Raw genomic sequence first — 18,016 nt, 5'->3', positions numbered from 1 at the left:
TCCTTGCGGCGATTAGAACTAGGTGACCACGGTTCAACAAAATAAGGGATAAATTTCTTAAAAAGTGAGCGGGTAAATGTCCAGTTCATATTATAATGATAATACGCTACCTAATTTAATATATATGTATATAACAATGAACTAAAACAGTGTACGTATATTGTACCGTAAAAGTGTAAAAACCGTTAGTTATAATTTTCAATAATAGCTGAATTATACAATTTTTAATCGTAACCTTATATCTTACGTGCTCGAGGATTTCGCTTAATTAAGTCTTAAATTGAAATATTTTTTACTGATACACAATTTGAGAGTCAAACAAAATTCATAGTCACCCTAACTACCATTTCGACAAACATCAATGATTAACCAATCAAAAGAGTTTTCCAAACATTAGACAAGGACCATTTCCTTTTGGGAGACCTCTCGCTCGGATCGTTTTTAGGTCGGTAAGCGGCAGCTTATCCGATCTTATTTTATCAAAACCTTATCAAATTGGTCAAAACAAATATTTTTGGTGCACAGTCTAGTTATTACAAAGTTAATAGTACGATAGAATCTGTGGTTATATACTATACTTTGGTCTTTGACTATATAAACTACTATCTTTGTAATCGATGCAATTGTCTATGGTAGGGTTTTCACGCAGTACAAAAAGTGATTGAATGTAATACTGAGATGTAATATAAGTCAAATCCGCCTTTCATTTTTGTTTATAAATTATTTCACGGCGCGGCGCGCCGCGCGGCAGTCGTAAGTTCGTAACTCGTAATTCAGCACCAATCAATGCCAGTATTTAGGTACATACGGTAACAAGATTTATTTTCGTATTTATTCTTATACGTATTACTAGTGTATTATACAATTAGGAAAGTTTTACAGAGAAAGGTGAGTACCACGACAATATTCTAAAACCATCAATTGGAAGATGGCGCAACCATTGAGCTAATATTAATATGGAGACGACACCGCCTACATCACTTATGTTCCACTCAACATACGCCATGTGGCGTATGTTGAGCGGTTCTTTTAATGGTTTTAAAGTGAAACGCATCAAATATGCCTTAGTGTGTGTTACGATATTGCACAAATAATACAAATAATACGGAAAAGTGCAAAGGAATAACTTTCATCGGTAAGTACCTAACTATATAATAATTTTTAAAACTTAGTTAGAGCAAAAAAATGGCGCACAGATTATGTTCGTGGTGTCTCCTCCATACGTAGTAATATTATCTCAATGGGCGCTATAGATGTCTACCTACTGAATAACTTACTTTGAATAATTAAAAACATACATAGGTACGTGTTTTTTTGTGTCCATTTGTATGATTATTTTGATAATATTGATAATAAAAATGTAAGGTAATAAAAATGATTCAAAGTCACAAAAGAAGTTTGTTTCAAAAAGGACTAGTCTTTGAAGTATGTAGTTTAGATTCCGTATGTTTGTATTTTTAATATCCATCTCTTACCGTGAAGATCTAATTTAAGTATCTTAATTTCAGTGTCTCAGCATTACAATTAACAACCAAATTAAGGAATATGTCGTCCCGTCTAGCTCCAGGCAAGGTAAAATTAAAAAAAAAATAATTCTTTTTTTCTAAAATATCATGGTATATATTCCTCCACATGGATACTCACAATCGTTCGTAAAATCCGGTGCGAAATTGACGTAGAAGCTGCTGCCAAAATCACTTTGTTACTATGGCACGGGGCCGCGAATGTGATGTGGACGTGTCACACGCGTGAAGGAGGCGAGAATCATTTGTCGGGGGACAAAATACTGACTGATGACTCTTGTCGCCGCTATAGGGAACATACGTGAACGCGCGTCCATAGTCCCCATAGACCCAGCCTACTAGTCCAATTAACACCCCTATCCATATTCCTGTTTTATTCCTGTCCATTATTTTTGCAATAGTCCTACATAGGCCGCGGACTACCCAGGGCTGTATCTCTATAGTGCAGTCATCGGCAGGCTGCGGCTGGTGTCCCACAACACTAACATTAGAATTCTCTAAAGGGCCTCTGCGTGTTGGATCCGTGTCCTCACTAAGCTCGCGTCGCGTCGCGGTCGCTACGCCGCGGCCGCCGCGTAGTGACGTAGCTTAATTACTCCATTGAAAAGTTACATTTGGGGATGCATTTTTTAGAGGACGCAATTTTATTTTTTTGATGTGTAGGGGGGGTCAGTATGAAGCTATCACCAAGTTTGTGGGGTCGCCACCCTTGTCCCTCGGCCGCCATCTTGAAAATAGCGGTTGATATGGTTTTTACGATATATCTCTTAAACTATTTATTTGATGAAAAACATTGAGTAACATTATTTGTTGCAAATTAAATTCTCTACAACTTTGGTCCAGTAACTTTTTGTCGTAGAACTATAAATAAAAAAGTTATTAGCGAAAATGTTCAGAAATTAGAGACATTTATATTTTTCAATAAAACTTTTTTTTATAATTTTACGAAGAAATGATATTAGACCATTTTTGTAGATTGTTTTTCGAGGAATAACTTTTGTAAACAACATTTTGTCAATAAGTAAATAGCTAAGGTTTTACAGCGCTCCAAAGTGAGTACTAATTTTCAGTACTCTGATCTATACAGTATACTTATATTATGTGTGTAAATAATAATTTGTCATCAATAATTGTTTTTTTTGTTATTATAATATTTTTAATAATTAATTTTGCAATATCATTAATAATTAATTATTGAATCTTTTCCCCACCACCCAGGAGATAGAGTCTGGAAGCGCGTTTTTTTTACGTCGAAAAGCAGGGCTGAAATGTTCTGCAGTGTTCTTACATTGTTGTGGAGTCTGGGAAAAGAGCCAATAGCCAATATATTATGTATAGTTACTACTGAAAAATAGTACTCACTTCTGAGCGCTGTAAAACCTTATAGTCTAAGATCCCACTGCAGGATCAGTGCGTTCATCGGTTTTTTGCTGAAAACCGAATTTTTATGTATATTTATAATTAGGAGAATATATATCGACTAGGTTGCCAGTCAAAATTTGGCCGCAAGCATGTTTAATTAAAATTTTTCTAATCGATTTTTGGGAAAAAAATTCGTTCACTTGTTTTTTGAATAAAATGTAGTCTATATCACGTCAAATGATATAAAAATTCTAAAAAATCACGGTTGCCGCTTTTCACCTGGCCGCAACATCTTGGCAGCCTGGTGCAAACAGGTATGATTTCGATTTATTTTTACGTTCATAACGCACATTTATGAATCATATATCAAATTAAAGCTAATTTTTTTCTATTTATTATCATATATGGTTGCCTAATTAAATCCCGCCGCAAATAAGGGTTACTGGCTTTTAAAAATTATAAATATAGGATTAGTGCGTTCATCGTTTTTTGCTGAAAACCGAATTTTTATGTATATTTATAATTAGGAGAATATATATCGACTAGGTTGACAGTCAAAATTTGGCCGCAAGCATGTTTAATTAAAATTTTTCTAATCGGTTTTTGGGAAAAAAATTCGTTCACTTGTTTTTTGAAAAAAATGTAGTCTACATCACGTCAAATGATATAAAAATTCAAAAAAATCACGGTTGCCGCTTTTCACCTGGCCGCAACATCTTGGCAGCCTGGTGCAAACAGGTATGATTTCGATTCATTTTTACGTTCATAACGCACATTTATGAATCATATATCAAATTAAAGCTAATTTTTTTCTATTTATTATCATATATGGTTGCCTAATTAAATCCGGCCGCAAATAAGGGTTGCCGGCTGTTAAAGATGTTGAATATTTAAGGTTGAGTGTAAACATGCTTGCAGCCAAATTTTGACCGGCAACCTAGTTGATATATATTCTCCTAATTATAAATACATATAGTTACATAAAAATTCGGTTTTCAGCAAAAAAACCGATGAACACACTAATCTTATATTTATAATTTTTATAAGCCAGCAACCCTTATTTGCGGCCGGATTTAATAAGGCAACCATATATGATAATAAATAGAGAAAAATTAGCTTTAATTTGATATATGATTCATAAATGTGCGTTATGAACGTAAAAATAAATCGAAATCATACCTGTTTGCACCAGGCTGCCAAGATGTTGCGGCCAGGTGAAAAGCGGCAACCGTGATTTTTTAGAATTTTTATATCATTTGACGTGATGTAGACTACATTTTATACAAAAAACAAGTGAACGAATTTTTTTCCCAAAAATCGATTAGAAAAATTTTAATTAAACATGCTTGCGGCCAAATTTTGACTGGCAACCTAGTCGGTATATATTCTCCTAATTATAAATATACATAAAAATTCGGTTTTCAGCAAAAAACAGATGAACGCACTGATCCTGCAGCCGGATCTCGTACTATTAGCTATTGACGTAATGAAAAAATGTTGTAGGTAAAAGTTGTTCCTCGAAAAACAATTTACAAAAATGGTCTGATATCATTTCTTCGTAAAATTATAAAAAAAAGTTTTATTGAAAAATATAAACATCTCTAATTTCTGAACATTTTCGCTTATAACTTTTTTATTTATAGTTCTACGACAAAAAGTTACTGGACCAAAGTTGTAGAGAATTTAATTTGCAACAAATAATGTTAACGATATTTTTTTATCAAATAAATAGTTTAAGAGATATATCGTAAAAACCATTCCAACCGCTATTTTCAAGATGGCGGCCGTGGGACAAGGGTGGCGACAAACTTGGTTTTAGTTTCACACTGACCCCCCCTACATATCAAAAAAACAAAATTGCGTCCTCTAAAAAACGCAAGGTTAGGCCTAAAAAATGTAACATTTCAATGAACTAAATATCCTTCCAATGAAATTGTATGCGATAAAACGCACTACCTACGCGACAACGAAACTACGCGCCACGGCCGCGGCGCTGCGCGACAAAATTTTACCAAGTCGGCGAATATGTCGATTATCGCGCCGTAACGCGTCGCGAAGTTTGCAGTCTAACTTATTATGAATGTGAATAATTTTATCTATTCATAAATTACAATGTAGTCCAATAAAAACGCGTATTGCAATATAATTAAATTATTACAAATAACAAAAGCCCAGATAGGAACAAGCCATAACTATATAGTAATCCGAGCTTGTGAAATTAACATTAGAATTAAGACTTACATAAATAATATAATATATTAATTCTATAAAAAATCACAAAAAGTATAATAAAAAAAAAACTCTTTACAGTTCTGTCCTTTGGGTTGTAGGAAAGTGTTAAGAGATAATTCCCTGGAGGCCCATTTAGCGGAATGTCCATACAAAGAATTTGTGTGTCCTACTAATACAATCTTTAATGGATGTCCATGGAAAGGTAATATTTTGTTATTATTTTGTAGCCTTATTTTTGGCAAATCTATACATATCATACAACAGTAACCAGACCGTTTCTGTACATTAAATAGTTTTTAAAAGTGTAAATTGTAATTGCTATGCAATAAGTATGTATGTTCTATTTGCGAATATGAGTCAGTCATTGGATAGGTCATTAAAAATGGAATAGGGGTTTTCCAGATAGGTTTTTGACTTAAGTATTTAGTCGTAACTCGTAAGAAATGTCATATTCCTCGCGAGCGAATCAGCGGGCAGAAAGTTAGTATTTCATGTTATGATGTATGTACTAGCGTTATCTGTAATCTGCTACTATGTGTTATTCAGTTAGGTACATTAGCTGCAGCCATAGAAATCTAAATAACAAGACACTAGAAGTCGTAAGCGCGCGTGACCTTGTCGCCACTCAGGTGACTTTCACATCACCAGTGTGTTCGTCACAGTTCAGTTGCTATGGAGACGTATGTGTGTAAACATGGTGTGTTTCAGCATTTCCCATTGCGGAAATTCTTCCACAAGTTGTAATTATACTAATAAAGGAATAATATTTCATCGGTAAATATTTTTTTTTAGAAATAATGCCGTTTTTCCTTAAAATTATAGAATATTTACAAGTATTACGAGTGTCACCATAGTAATCGAAATAACAATGAATGACACAGTTTCAACCTTATTGGAGCAAAAAGAAACAAAACGTCTCATATACTTAGGGATGTTATTCTAAAATAAACCGTATATTCGTGCGTTAGGATACATATTAAAAAGCTTAATTTAATATTTAAGTTAGTTTTCACTAAAATCAACTTGTCCAATAAAAGGCATAGTTTACTTGTGTGTATTGTTTAGCTATCGGTTTAAATGTGTTGATTTTGGCGACAGCGGTTTTCATACGAATTATGACATTAAAGCACTTCTATGTGTCTTGTTATTTAGATTTCTATGGCTGCAGCACAGCCAGTTTAGTGGCCATTGTTTGTAAAATCAACAAACATACATCCATCCACACTCCACAGAAATGTCTTCATGTTTATAATACTTCCACCTACATACTTACAACCTACGTAGTAACTAGGTATTTAGTTATCTGTGATACTACTATGATGCACCCGCTGACGAACCCGCTGGAAAAATCAAGTAGGTATTTATAAAGCTCACTAGCTGTGCCCCGCGGTTTTACCCGCATTGCTCCGCTCCTATTGGTCTTAGCGTGAAATTTATATATGTATTACAGCCTTCCTCTTATACAGGTTATATATATAACACCGAAATAATTTTTTAAATCGGACCAGTAGGTAGTTCCTGGGATAAGTACGTTCAAACAAAGAAACATGCTCTTCAGCTTTATAATATTAGTATAGATGTGTTACTCTGAGGTTACTGAAAAGTTTCAGTTAGATATGTCCAGTTGTTTTCGAGTAACAAACATACACATAAAACACATAAATATACATTTTCACAAACTTTCACGTTTATAATATAGATAGGAAACATAATGTGGTATTTTTTTGTGTTTGATTTTACGAAGAAATTGAAGATTTTAACGGATTTAAGCAATTTAATCATTATAATATAACTAGATTTCCGCCCGCGGCTTCGCCCGCGTTTTCAAAGGAAAACCCGCATAGTTCCCGTTCCCGTAGGATTTCCGGGATAAAACCTATCCTATGTGTTAATCCAAGTTACCCTCTATATGTGTGCTAAGTTTCATTGTAATCGGTTCAGTAGTATTTGCGTGAAAGAGTAACAAACATCCATACATCCATACTTACAAACTTTCACTTTTTTTGAAATCATATTTTTTTCAATATTTTTAGGAAACATCGGGAATATTATGAGTCATTTCGATTACCAGCACAAGGAATTTCGTCAAACGCAAGTTAACAAAGAGAGTATATTACACATTGGACAAAATTATCGAATAATGCAATTGATTTCTAGAGGTCAATTTCAGTTTTTACTGTACATTAATGTATCACAAAGTAGCAACCAAATTCAAATAGCGGTTCAGATGCTGGAAACGGAAATTACGGCGTCTAAATGGACTTTCAAAATTAGGATCTATGGGAAAAATGAAGGTCGAAGATTTGTGGAGTATATTGACACTTGTTATTCTATTGATGAAACGCTTGATAACTCGTGTCTTGAAAATAAATCAACAATAATAAGCTTAGATTATGCAAAAACGTTTGCTAACGAAGATGTGATTCCGTACAAATTGTATTTGAGTTATGAAATGGATAATAAGGAAAAAACGTTTAAAGATAATAAAAGTTTCCAAGGAACATCGCGTTCTCCCCGGCCGCTTGGGAGCTTAACCGGCTTGGGAGTTAAATCTCGTATTTGTAACCTAAGTAATAAGTAATTGTTATACAGTATACTAGCTTAATATTATCATTTATCAGATCTGCATGAGAAATTATATTATTGTTAACTACAGTGACACAGTGTACACGTACCTACCTTCTGTTAATTACAGTACAATAAATGACCTTTATCGAAACAATAATACCTACACGTGAATAAGTGCTTGTTGCGCCAAATTTTCGTAGCGACTGGACTGAATTTGATTAGGTTTGCACTGGCGCGGCGGATGCCTCTCTACCTAGCAGCTTAAGAGTGGAAATTTTCTATGAGCCCTTGATTACCTACTACAATTTTTGCACACACACTTAGCATACCTATGCAAAGCTGGTTACGCCTATCGGACTATACCTACTATTGTATGCCTTTCTTTACATTATGAAAATATGTAATACACCAAAATATTATTTTTACACTACTACGACATACAACGATAACTGACCCGCGCCCGCTTCGTTGGGCGTCCAGCAATATTGATAGTTTTCATTAGTACTTATTAATCCACCCCTTTTAGATCTACATAGGGGCAGACAGCGGTAAGCGTATTTATTTTCTACTTGTAATGATCAGTAAGGTTGATGTTCCGACCGTCCCTCCATACATTTTTGATTACCTCTAAACACTTAACACAGACACTATTTCTTTAAAACTAATCATTTTATCACTTCTCTATAATGAAATGTGTGCGCGTTCGACCTTTTTAATCAATAATTTACAATATTTACTTAGAAAAACAACAGTAAAATACCGGAAAAATTTGACACTTCTACAGTAGTGTGCGTGACTTTTGCCAAGCGAAACACGACATAAAGCACGACATCTAGCGCATAGACTATATACTTATTACAGATCTAGCGCGTCAATGTCTAAACGAAAGGCGATGTTTAGACATTGACGCGCTAGATGTCGTGCATTCGCGTTCGTTATCTTATGCATAATGAGCATAATTCTAATAAATCAAAGTTCTGTGTAAAAATTGAGTAATTTCATTTCCAATCGTTCAAAGAAAATAACAATAAAATAAAATAAAACTAATGACCTTAGAAACTATGTTTTTTTTTATTTATTACTCATTATTGTTCGTCCGTCGTAGGTCTGTAAACTGTATTGTACACTGAAGGTAAATGGTACTGTAGGTACTTTAGTTCGGCGTCGTCGCTCGTCGGCTTGATATAAAATTACATTCTTGATTTCATTGACACGCGCTATGATTTGCGCGCGGAATTTCTTGTGTTGTGAATTTATTTTTGTATGCTATGCATTTTAATTGATTCAAATTGCAATGTTTCTCTAGTATGCATTTGAGACTATATTGTAAATTGTAATAATTGATCGTGGGTATAGTAATTAATTATTCTAATAACGCAATTAGTAATATATGTATTTTCGGTGGGATTCAAAACAAAAAATTGGCCCGTGATTTTTATGAAATTTCACCACATTGCAAATCACATCAATCATAGTTCATACACATGTATGACGAAAGTGATTAGTATTGTGGCTAACATTGACTCATCAGTTCATCACTGAAACCAGTGATAAATCAGTACCTATATCATATTGTGTTTGAATATTTTTAAACAATGATATAAGTATACAATTATTATAAATCGGTAAACTATCAAAGTAATCACAAACTTGCAAACATTGGTAAAATGTCCAGTAGTTTATGAGCCTATTCATTACAATTTACAATCAAACAAACAAACAAAGTTTTCCTCTTTATAATATTAGTGTAGACAAACACTATGAATACGATCACTAATGCAAATTCGGGGATTTTCTAATTATTGCTAAATAATAATTGAATTCGTTTTGAAATACTCTATAATTTTTAGTGTATAAATAGACATTTATAATGTGGTGCTCATTTTTTTTGTACTGCTAACGCTATTGTAGGTACCTATTTTCGTTGTTTTATTTCAAGTGAACACGGCCATACAATTTTGTCACGAGCCGCCTATGATTGTAGGTACTTTTGTTAGGCTCCTTCGTCGTCCGCGTCGGCTCGAAAGTTCTTGATTTCATTGTCACGCGCTATGATTTGCGCGCGGATTTTCTTGTGTTGTGAATTTATTTTTGTATTATTATTATTTTTTATTTATTTTTTTATTTTATTGATTCAAATAAAATATTTCACTAGTATGCATTTGAGACTATATTGTATTATGTATAATTTATCGTAGGTATAGTTATTCTTATAACGCAGTTATATTTTCGGTGGGACAATTTGACCCGTGATTTTTCTGAAATATCACCACGTTGCAAATCACATCAATCATACACACGTATGACGAAAGTATAGTGGCTATAATTGACTCATCAGTTCATCACTGAAACCAGTGATAAATCAGTACATATATCATATTTTATTGTGTTTGAATATTTTTTAAACAACGATATAGGTATACAATATTATTATAAATCGGTAAACTACCAAAGTACTTCCGAATTTTCAGACAGACAAACAAGTAGTTTGAACACGCAGTTTTCTTATACTAGTAGCAAAAATCAAAACCATAATATTATGTTTCCCTACTATATTTTACTAAAAGTCGAGTGCGTCGAAATCGTAAATAATAATATGTTTTTCACCTTCCTGGTTATTTTCCCATAGTAAATAGTGTTTTAGGTTTGTTGTTGTAGGTAGGAATAATAATAATTATTCTTACATGTTGGTTATGAAATGTATATTGAAATAATTTACTTTTACAAATCATTAGTGATATAAGTTTTGAGTGAAAATGCTTGGATCAGCATAATATTATATGGTACTTCAAATACATGTTTTGATAAAAAAAACAATAGTGTAATAAAATAAAACTGCGTTTTATTGTAATCAATGTTGACAATTTTAAATTCCAAAATTATTGATCAATAAAATAGTTTACACCAACAAATATAACTTTTATTTTTATAACAATCGTTCATAATATAAACCGTAGCAGGTGGCGTTTTGAAGTTCTGTCTACTCATACAGAAAAATGGAAAACTTGTTTTTTTTGTAAACAATTTATTACTCATGTTGTTTGGCAACTCGAAGCGTGGTCGTCCGTCGTAGGTACTTTTGTTCGGCGTCGCGTCGTCGTCCGCGTCGGCTTGATATAAAACATTCTTGATTTCATTGACACGCGCTATGATTTGCGCGCGGAATTTCTTGTGTTGTGAATTTATTTTTGTATGCTATGCATTTTAATTGAATCAAATTGCAATATTTCTCTAGTATGCATTTGAGACTATATTGTAATAATTGATCGTGGGTAGGTATAGTAATTAATTATTCTAATAACGCAATTATATTTTCGGTGGGATTCAAAACAAAAAATTGGCCCGTGATTTTTATGAAATTTCACCACATTGCAAATTATATATTATACAATTACAATTACAATTATTATAAATCGGTAAACTATCAAAGTAATTACAAACTTGCAAAATATGCTTTTCCGAATTTTCAGACAGACACACAATTTTATTAGTTTGTTTTAGCAAAGTAGGTACCTATACCTATACGCTTACGTCGCGCGTCGCGTCGTCGAAAACGGTGCGCCCAGAAACAAACATACCTAATTCAGTTACAATCCTTTTTTTGTTCCGTAATTTATTGTATTTATTCTAATACGATTTTTTTTATTCGTCGGCCAGTTCTACTAGGTATAAAAAGATAAAATTGAAATATAATTATTGTAGCGACAGCCATATTATGTTACTATGTTTTCGTAAATATGTTTTTCACCTTCCTGGTTATTTTCACATAATCTTATCTTATATATAAAAATGAATCGCAAAATGTGTTGGTAAGCGCATAACTCGAGAACGGCTGAACCGATTTCGATCATTCTTTTTTTATTATATTCCTTGAAGTACGAGGATGGTTTTTATGTAGAGAAAACGTAAATATTATGTACCACGGGCGAAGCCGGGGCGGACCGCTAGTATATATATATATAAATGAATCGCAAAATGTGTTGGTAAGCGCATAACTCGAGAACGGCTGAACCGATTTCGATAATTCTTTTTTTATTATATTCCTTGAAGTACGAGGATGGTTCTTATGTAGAGAAAACGTAAACATGTACCACGGGCGAAGCCGGGGCGGACCGCTAGTCTTCTTATATATAAAAATGAATCGCAAAATGTGTTGGTAAGCGCATAACTCGAGAACGGCTGAACCGATTTCGATAATTCTTTTTTTATTATATCCCTTGAAGTACGAGGATGGTTCTTATAGCTAGAGAGCTAGTTAGTTTAGTTTTAGTGCAGTGGCAGTGTAAATGTTGTTGTTGAGGTTATGTAAATTTAACACTTTAGTTAACTACCAAGATATAAAGAAATGAGGATAGGACACAATAACTATTGGTTGAGGTATTTATAAACTCATAATATACTTTTAAAAAAATCACGTTTTAATAAATTTCTAGAATTAAATTAGAACAGCTGATTCAAAATAGCCTAAAAAATCTTAATAATAATAATTACGCTTCACAGCAAGAAGAAATGTACCATATGTACCCGCACAAAGTCGATATTGTGTTGCCTACCGTTCGACTCAATGGCTAGGGTTGTAACTACCTTTAATAATTATTACCAAACTAATAAACCGAGTGATGCGAAATAACCATAATTCTTTTAGAGTTTGATAAAATGATCAGGCAGGTATTTTCTTTAATCCTCTGAATTCTCGGTTACTAAATTGTATCGTTGAAATTATTCTTAATCGCGTAAATTTAATAAATAATCATATGGAAAACACTTTTCATTTGTTTTTTTACTTTCACGCCCAACTACTATACAATAATTACGTTGTTTCGGTATTTTGACGAGAAAACGCAGGAAACATCCGTTGTATCATTTTAGATAGATTGTATATTTTGTATCTGTAGAATTGAAATCAAAGCTATGTATATGTTGTCTCCATTCTTTTCTTATCGGATTGTTGATCCCAATGCGAATGCGTCACTTAAATTTTATAAAAGACAATTAAGAACATCAAAAATAAAGTGATACGTAAATATTTCACAGTGCAATATATTATATAATTAATAATAATTATATATTTATGAAAAAATAATTACATCAGATTTAATAATAGCAATTGTTTTGAATGTACATAATATGAATAAATGATTACATCATAATAGTAATAATTACAATTGTTTTATTTCCCATTTGTTGCAACCCTAGCATATCTTCATGTAGCAGCAGAAGTACCTACACTGGCGGCGCGGCGGCATCGTGCGACATCAAAGGCATTGCCTTACTAGGTAAGTTTATAATGACTCATTTCTTTTATTATATAATTTACGTTTTACTTTTACAGAATCCGATTCAATGGATTATGAAGACGAGTCACACAACGCCATACGATAGTGATGATGAATGAACATTTCAATAAATGCATGCGTGTTTTTTTATGTTGTTTTGTAATTGTTAATTGTTTCTTAAATAAAGAAATAAACTAAATATTTAAATGATGATTTGTTATTTGCAACACAACTTTATATTTGAGATTCTTTACAAATGTATATTTAGTTTTGTATCATCAAATTTATAAATTTTATTCCATAGTTTTCAAAATTAAATGTAAATGACCATAAAAACATTAATAAAGTAAATCATTGATGTAAGGTCAGGGAACGTAATACATATATACATCTGACCATGTAGAAGCTAAGTCTTGTTGACTGCTGAAGTCTGTAAAGTTTTGTTGTCTGCTGAAGTCTGTACGCAATGAAAATGTCTGCCGTTTCGAAAATAAGTTTTTAAGACCCTAATAAATAAAATATATGTATATATAATGGCAGATCTGGTCAAATACTTTCAAAATTGTATTTTTTTCAGCACTTTCATAAGTGTCTGCCAGAATGTTATCCGCGTGATAATGGTCTGCCATTGTTATTTTCCGATAGTAATAATAATCTATTTTCAAATATCAAAATGGCAGACGTGGTCAAATGGTTTCAAAGTTCGCCAAAAATTTCCACCTGTCTTACCTAAGCGCGCGCCCCGTCCACCACTCTGGGCTTAGTGACTCCTCATCTCATGTATAGTAGGTATAGGGGAATCAACACACAAAAATCCAGGTCTGGTCAAATACATACAGGTAGCTTTGCGCTAGCTCTCTAGCTATTACTTCTTATGGAGAGAAAACGTAAACATGTACCACGGGCGAAGCCGGGGCGGACCGCTAGTAAATAATAAAATAATAAATAGTGTATTAGATTTGTTATTGTATCTTGTATACCTACGAATAATTATTCTTACGTCTTGTTGGGAAATGTTCAAATACCTACCTATTGAAATAATTTACTGTTACAAATCATTAGTGTTATTAGTTTTGAGTGAATAGGCATGGATCAGAAATTCAGAATATAATATGCTACTAACTACTCAAATACATACATGTTTACACAACAAACACCACTGACCTCTATAACTATAAGTTATAGAGGTCAGTGACCGTCAGTGACAAACACTATGGATACCTACGCTCGCGAATGCAAATTCGGTGATTTACTAATTATTGATACCTAGTCATTGAATTCGTTTTGAAATAGCCTGTACTTTGTAATTTTTAGTGTTATAGACATTTATAAAATGTGGTGCTCATTTTTTTGTAATAAATCATCCCGAACGCTATTGTATTTTCGTTGTTTTATTTCAAGTGAACACCTAGGTATACAATTTTGTCACGAGCCGCCTCTGGCCTCTGGGTGAAATAAACAAGTCAAATGATTTTTGTTCTAATTGTATTTTGGTAGTAGTTTGTTTAGAATTTACATTACCATTGTTTAATTTTTATTTTGTATTTGCAGTAAAATAAAAAGATGAAAAACTTCATTAGGTATATTGTACGACACCTCACTCTGAATCGCGCTAGCGAAATTTTTTCGTTACAGAGCACATATACAACTTTCGGACAATCTTCATTGAGGCCGGCCGGCAAATCGAGTATGTCGAGAAACTTCACTTATTCGATGGAGGTATTCTACCTTCCTTCCTCCACAGTTGTGGGACCCCGACGTGCATTGAACACGCAGCTTTCTGATACTAGTAGCTAAAATCAAAACCACAGATATGTCTGTGATCAAAACCATAATAATATTTTTACCTATTATTTTACTAAAAGTCGAGTGCATCGAAATCGTAAATATGTTTTTCACCTTCCTGGTTTTTTTTCCATAGTAAATAGTGTTTTTGATTTGTTGTTGTATGAATAATTATTCTTACTTGTTGGTTATGAAATGTATTTTGAAATAATTTACTTTTACAAATCATTACTGATATTAGTTTTGAGTGAAAATGCTTGGATCAGCATAATATCATATTTGCTACTTCAAATACATGTTTTGATTAAAAAAAAACAATAGTGTAATGTAGGTAATAAAATAAAACTGCGTTTTATTGTAGGTAATCAATTTTGACATTATTTATTTCCCAAAATTACAATAAAATAGTTTACGCCAACAAATATAACTTTTATTTTTATAACAATCCTACTTCCTACTAATGCGAAAGTTCATACATGTTTCAAAAGAAAAACTTTTACTTTTACTATTATTTCAATTTATCCGGTTTAATTAAGACTTAATATTGATACATATGATCATTATAAATACAAATAGGAATTAACAATATAACGAATACGTGGCACAACTAAAATTTTACCGATACCACCCGTGGTCATTCTCCTTTGTGGGTCATTTGTAACAGGATGGCGGTTCTACAGCGAAAAAAGAAAAATGATGGTCAGAACGCTGATACCGGATACCTTAAGATACTGTAATATAAAATATTACTAGATTAGATAAAATATTATAGGTAGTATCTTCACCGTGTGTGACGCGCTTTACATTCACGCCATCTAGAGTTAAATCTTTATCATTTTTGTATACGTCTGTGTGTGTAAACGACCCTGTATGCAATGACAGATGTTAAAACGCATAATTTTACCGAATTGGGTGGATTTTAAGGCAATGATATAACATATTTCAATAAAATATAATATTCAGTAACCGCCATGACTATTCCTAGGTTTGATGACTATTCCAATTACGCAAAAACTCAAATAAACTAGAAATGTAGAATTCAGCGCCATCTAGCGGGATATTGGCTGGGAACAGATCGTTGCAATCACCTTAATCTTCAATGGCGGAGCTTATCATTCCCTCTCGTTTACACACGGCCGTACGGCATGCAAAAAAAATGGAAAAATAAAATCACTAAAATGTATTTGATTTTCCCTATAATAGTTTTTATCATAAATTTACAATGACAATTATGCATTTGCGAAAGTAAATAATGTTTTATTGGAATTTGACAAAATAATATGTTCTTTGGGAAAAGTTGTTCAGTTTTATGGGCTTATTACAAATATTATGGGGATTTTGTTACATTCTGTATACGTAAATACATATGATAATTCATATAAATACACAAATACCATAACAAAAAAGTTTGTCAACAAACATTTTGAAATAATTAATAAAATAATTATTAATTTACGTTATTTTTATTTTCTTTTTTGCTTTGGCCGCCATTGAAGATTTGTTTCTATAATGAATCGCATTATACTGATGTGATACATAAACATTGAATAAGTACTTAGAACTTACGTGATTATACGGTATACCAATCTAGTAATTTTACTTCTTACATTTCCTCCTTATATTTTAAGACCAAGGACCTTTGTATCGTAAGTTAATAAAATAAACTTTTTTTTAATTGATTTTATTTTATTTTATAAGTACCCTCTAATATTACAAGCTTTTTAATGTTCTACTTTCAAAGTGAACATCGACTCCACAATACACGAACTTTAACATTACTTTTTTTAATTAAGTATTCATAATTATTAATTATTAAACAAAAAGATTTGAACACATTTTTTCGGTAAATATTAAAATTCAATTTAAAGCGTGACTTGTTAAACAAGCCGATGGACGGCATTTTAAGATCGATAAGACCTTAGTTTTTAGATATATTTAAATTTGCCGTACATCAAAACAAGAAAATTAGGCACTATCCATATTGTAAGTTAACGAAAAAAAAAGACTTGAACTCGACAATATCTTATTATGTTACCTGCAATATTATAACAAAAGGTGTAAATAGATTACCAACGTACCAACAACATTCCATCTCCAAAAACGGCACACTACGCTACACACGATTAGATGTCAAAGTGAGATGGCAAGATTCAATTATTGTCAGCGAAAAAGAGACAACTGATGTAAATTATGGCTACAGGCTATAATAGTCACATGTTAACATGCCATTTCCAGAGCTGTAATAACCTATCTACAGTTTTTTACTTATAATATGATTGGCTGCGTGTTTATTTATTTTGTTCAGTTATAGGGCAAATTCATTTTCTACTATTAATTCAATCTCGGGCAATTATAGTCGATCTTTCCTAAATTTTCACTCATTTTCAAAATTAAAGAAAGTTGTCAACATTCCTGTACTTAACTATTTTCAATTTTGCCATTATAAAGATTTTTTGTTACAAATAAAATATGTAAGTAGGAAATTTCACACACATTACAATATTTAATCATTATGTGCTTTCATAAAGTTAAACAATTTTTTTTTGTAGGAGTGACACAAAGTAATTAAGACAACGTGAGGGTACAGTACAATTCAAACTAATGGCTAATCTTATTTATTCTCGGAACATCGAACAATCTGATGCGCAGAAAACGATTTTAGATATTACCGGAACGTTAACGGATACCTGCGCGCTCGTGCATTCGCAGCTTACTTCCGAACAGCCATTAAGTTTGTATAGAACTGTAGTATTCATCATTGAGTTACTATGTACTACGTACTAGAGAGGGCATCGCTACTACACTATTTGTAACACGAGTTAGAGCGAAGCGTCTCAAACATCGCTTCTATCTATGACTAACTAGCCGCCCCACGCGCGCCCCGCACCGCCGCGATTGTCGCACAGATTTTGTTCGTGGTGTCCTCAATGATATTATATATAGAAACAAGAGGTAGATACGTCATCAACGCACCAAAACTGATTCCGTGAATTGGTCCTATTTGGGACCAATGCAATCAGTCAGATTGTCACCGGTCCCAGTGAGCGCGTGTGCCGATAGGTACATTAAAGTTGTCGAAAATGCCTTCCTGTGTGTTCAGAAAGTGCACGTATTCGTGCAGAAAAATAAAGAAAGATAAAGGAATATCATATCACAGCAAAATATATTAAATTATTACAGTTTAAGAGTAAAAATAACAATTTACAATTCTTTATTAATGACACTTGCTTGACACGTGTATTGAAATAATGAAAGCGATAAAACATTGCT

General features: G+C 32.7%; 1 protein-coding gene across 3 annotated transcripts; it reads left to right on the top strand.

The window, feature by feature from the left end:
• The first annotated feature begins 654 nt into the window (after nt 1-654).
• Nucleotides 655-16,298, top strand: LOC149478927 (uncharacterized). Of its 3 annotated transcripts, none has more exons than XM_089708775.1 (5): nt 655-800; nt 1,509-1,572; nt 5,196-5,319; nt 7,151-8,277; nt 15,821-16,298. In XM_089708775.1, the coding sequence occupies exons 1-4, from the start codon at nt 787-789 to the stop codon at nt 7,696-7,698; spliced, it is 750 nt and encodes a 249-aa protein (XP_089564901.1). In that variant the 5' UTR covers nt 655-786; the 3' UTR covers nt 7,699-8,277; nt 15,821-16,298. The 3 variants fall into 3 exon arrangements, with proteins under 3 accessions (XP_089564901.1, XP_089564902.1, XP_089564903.1); XM_089708777.1 differs by lacking the exon at nt 655-800 and adding an exon at nt 1,282-1,302 and having other exon boundaries at nt 15,821-16,297; XM_089708776.1 differs by lacking the exon at nt 15,821-16,298 and having other exon boundaries at nt 657-888.
• The last annotated feature ends 1,718 nt before the right edge of the window (nt 16,299-18,016 follow it).

Source organism: Colias philodice, chromosome 21, assembly GCF_061535455.1.
Source record: "Colias philodice isolate Cphi_HAF_F1 chromosome 21, ilColPhil1 Martin Lab GWU primary, whole genome shotgun sequence".
Lineage (NCBI taxonomy): Eukaryota > Metazoa > Arthropoda > Insecta > Lepidoptera > Pieridae > Colias > Colias philodice.
Note: the sequence above shows the minus strand (reverse complement) of the source record. Positions and strands in the feature narration are given on the sequence as shown.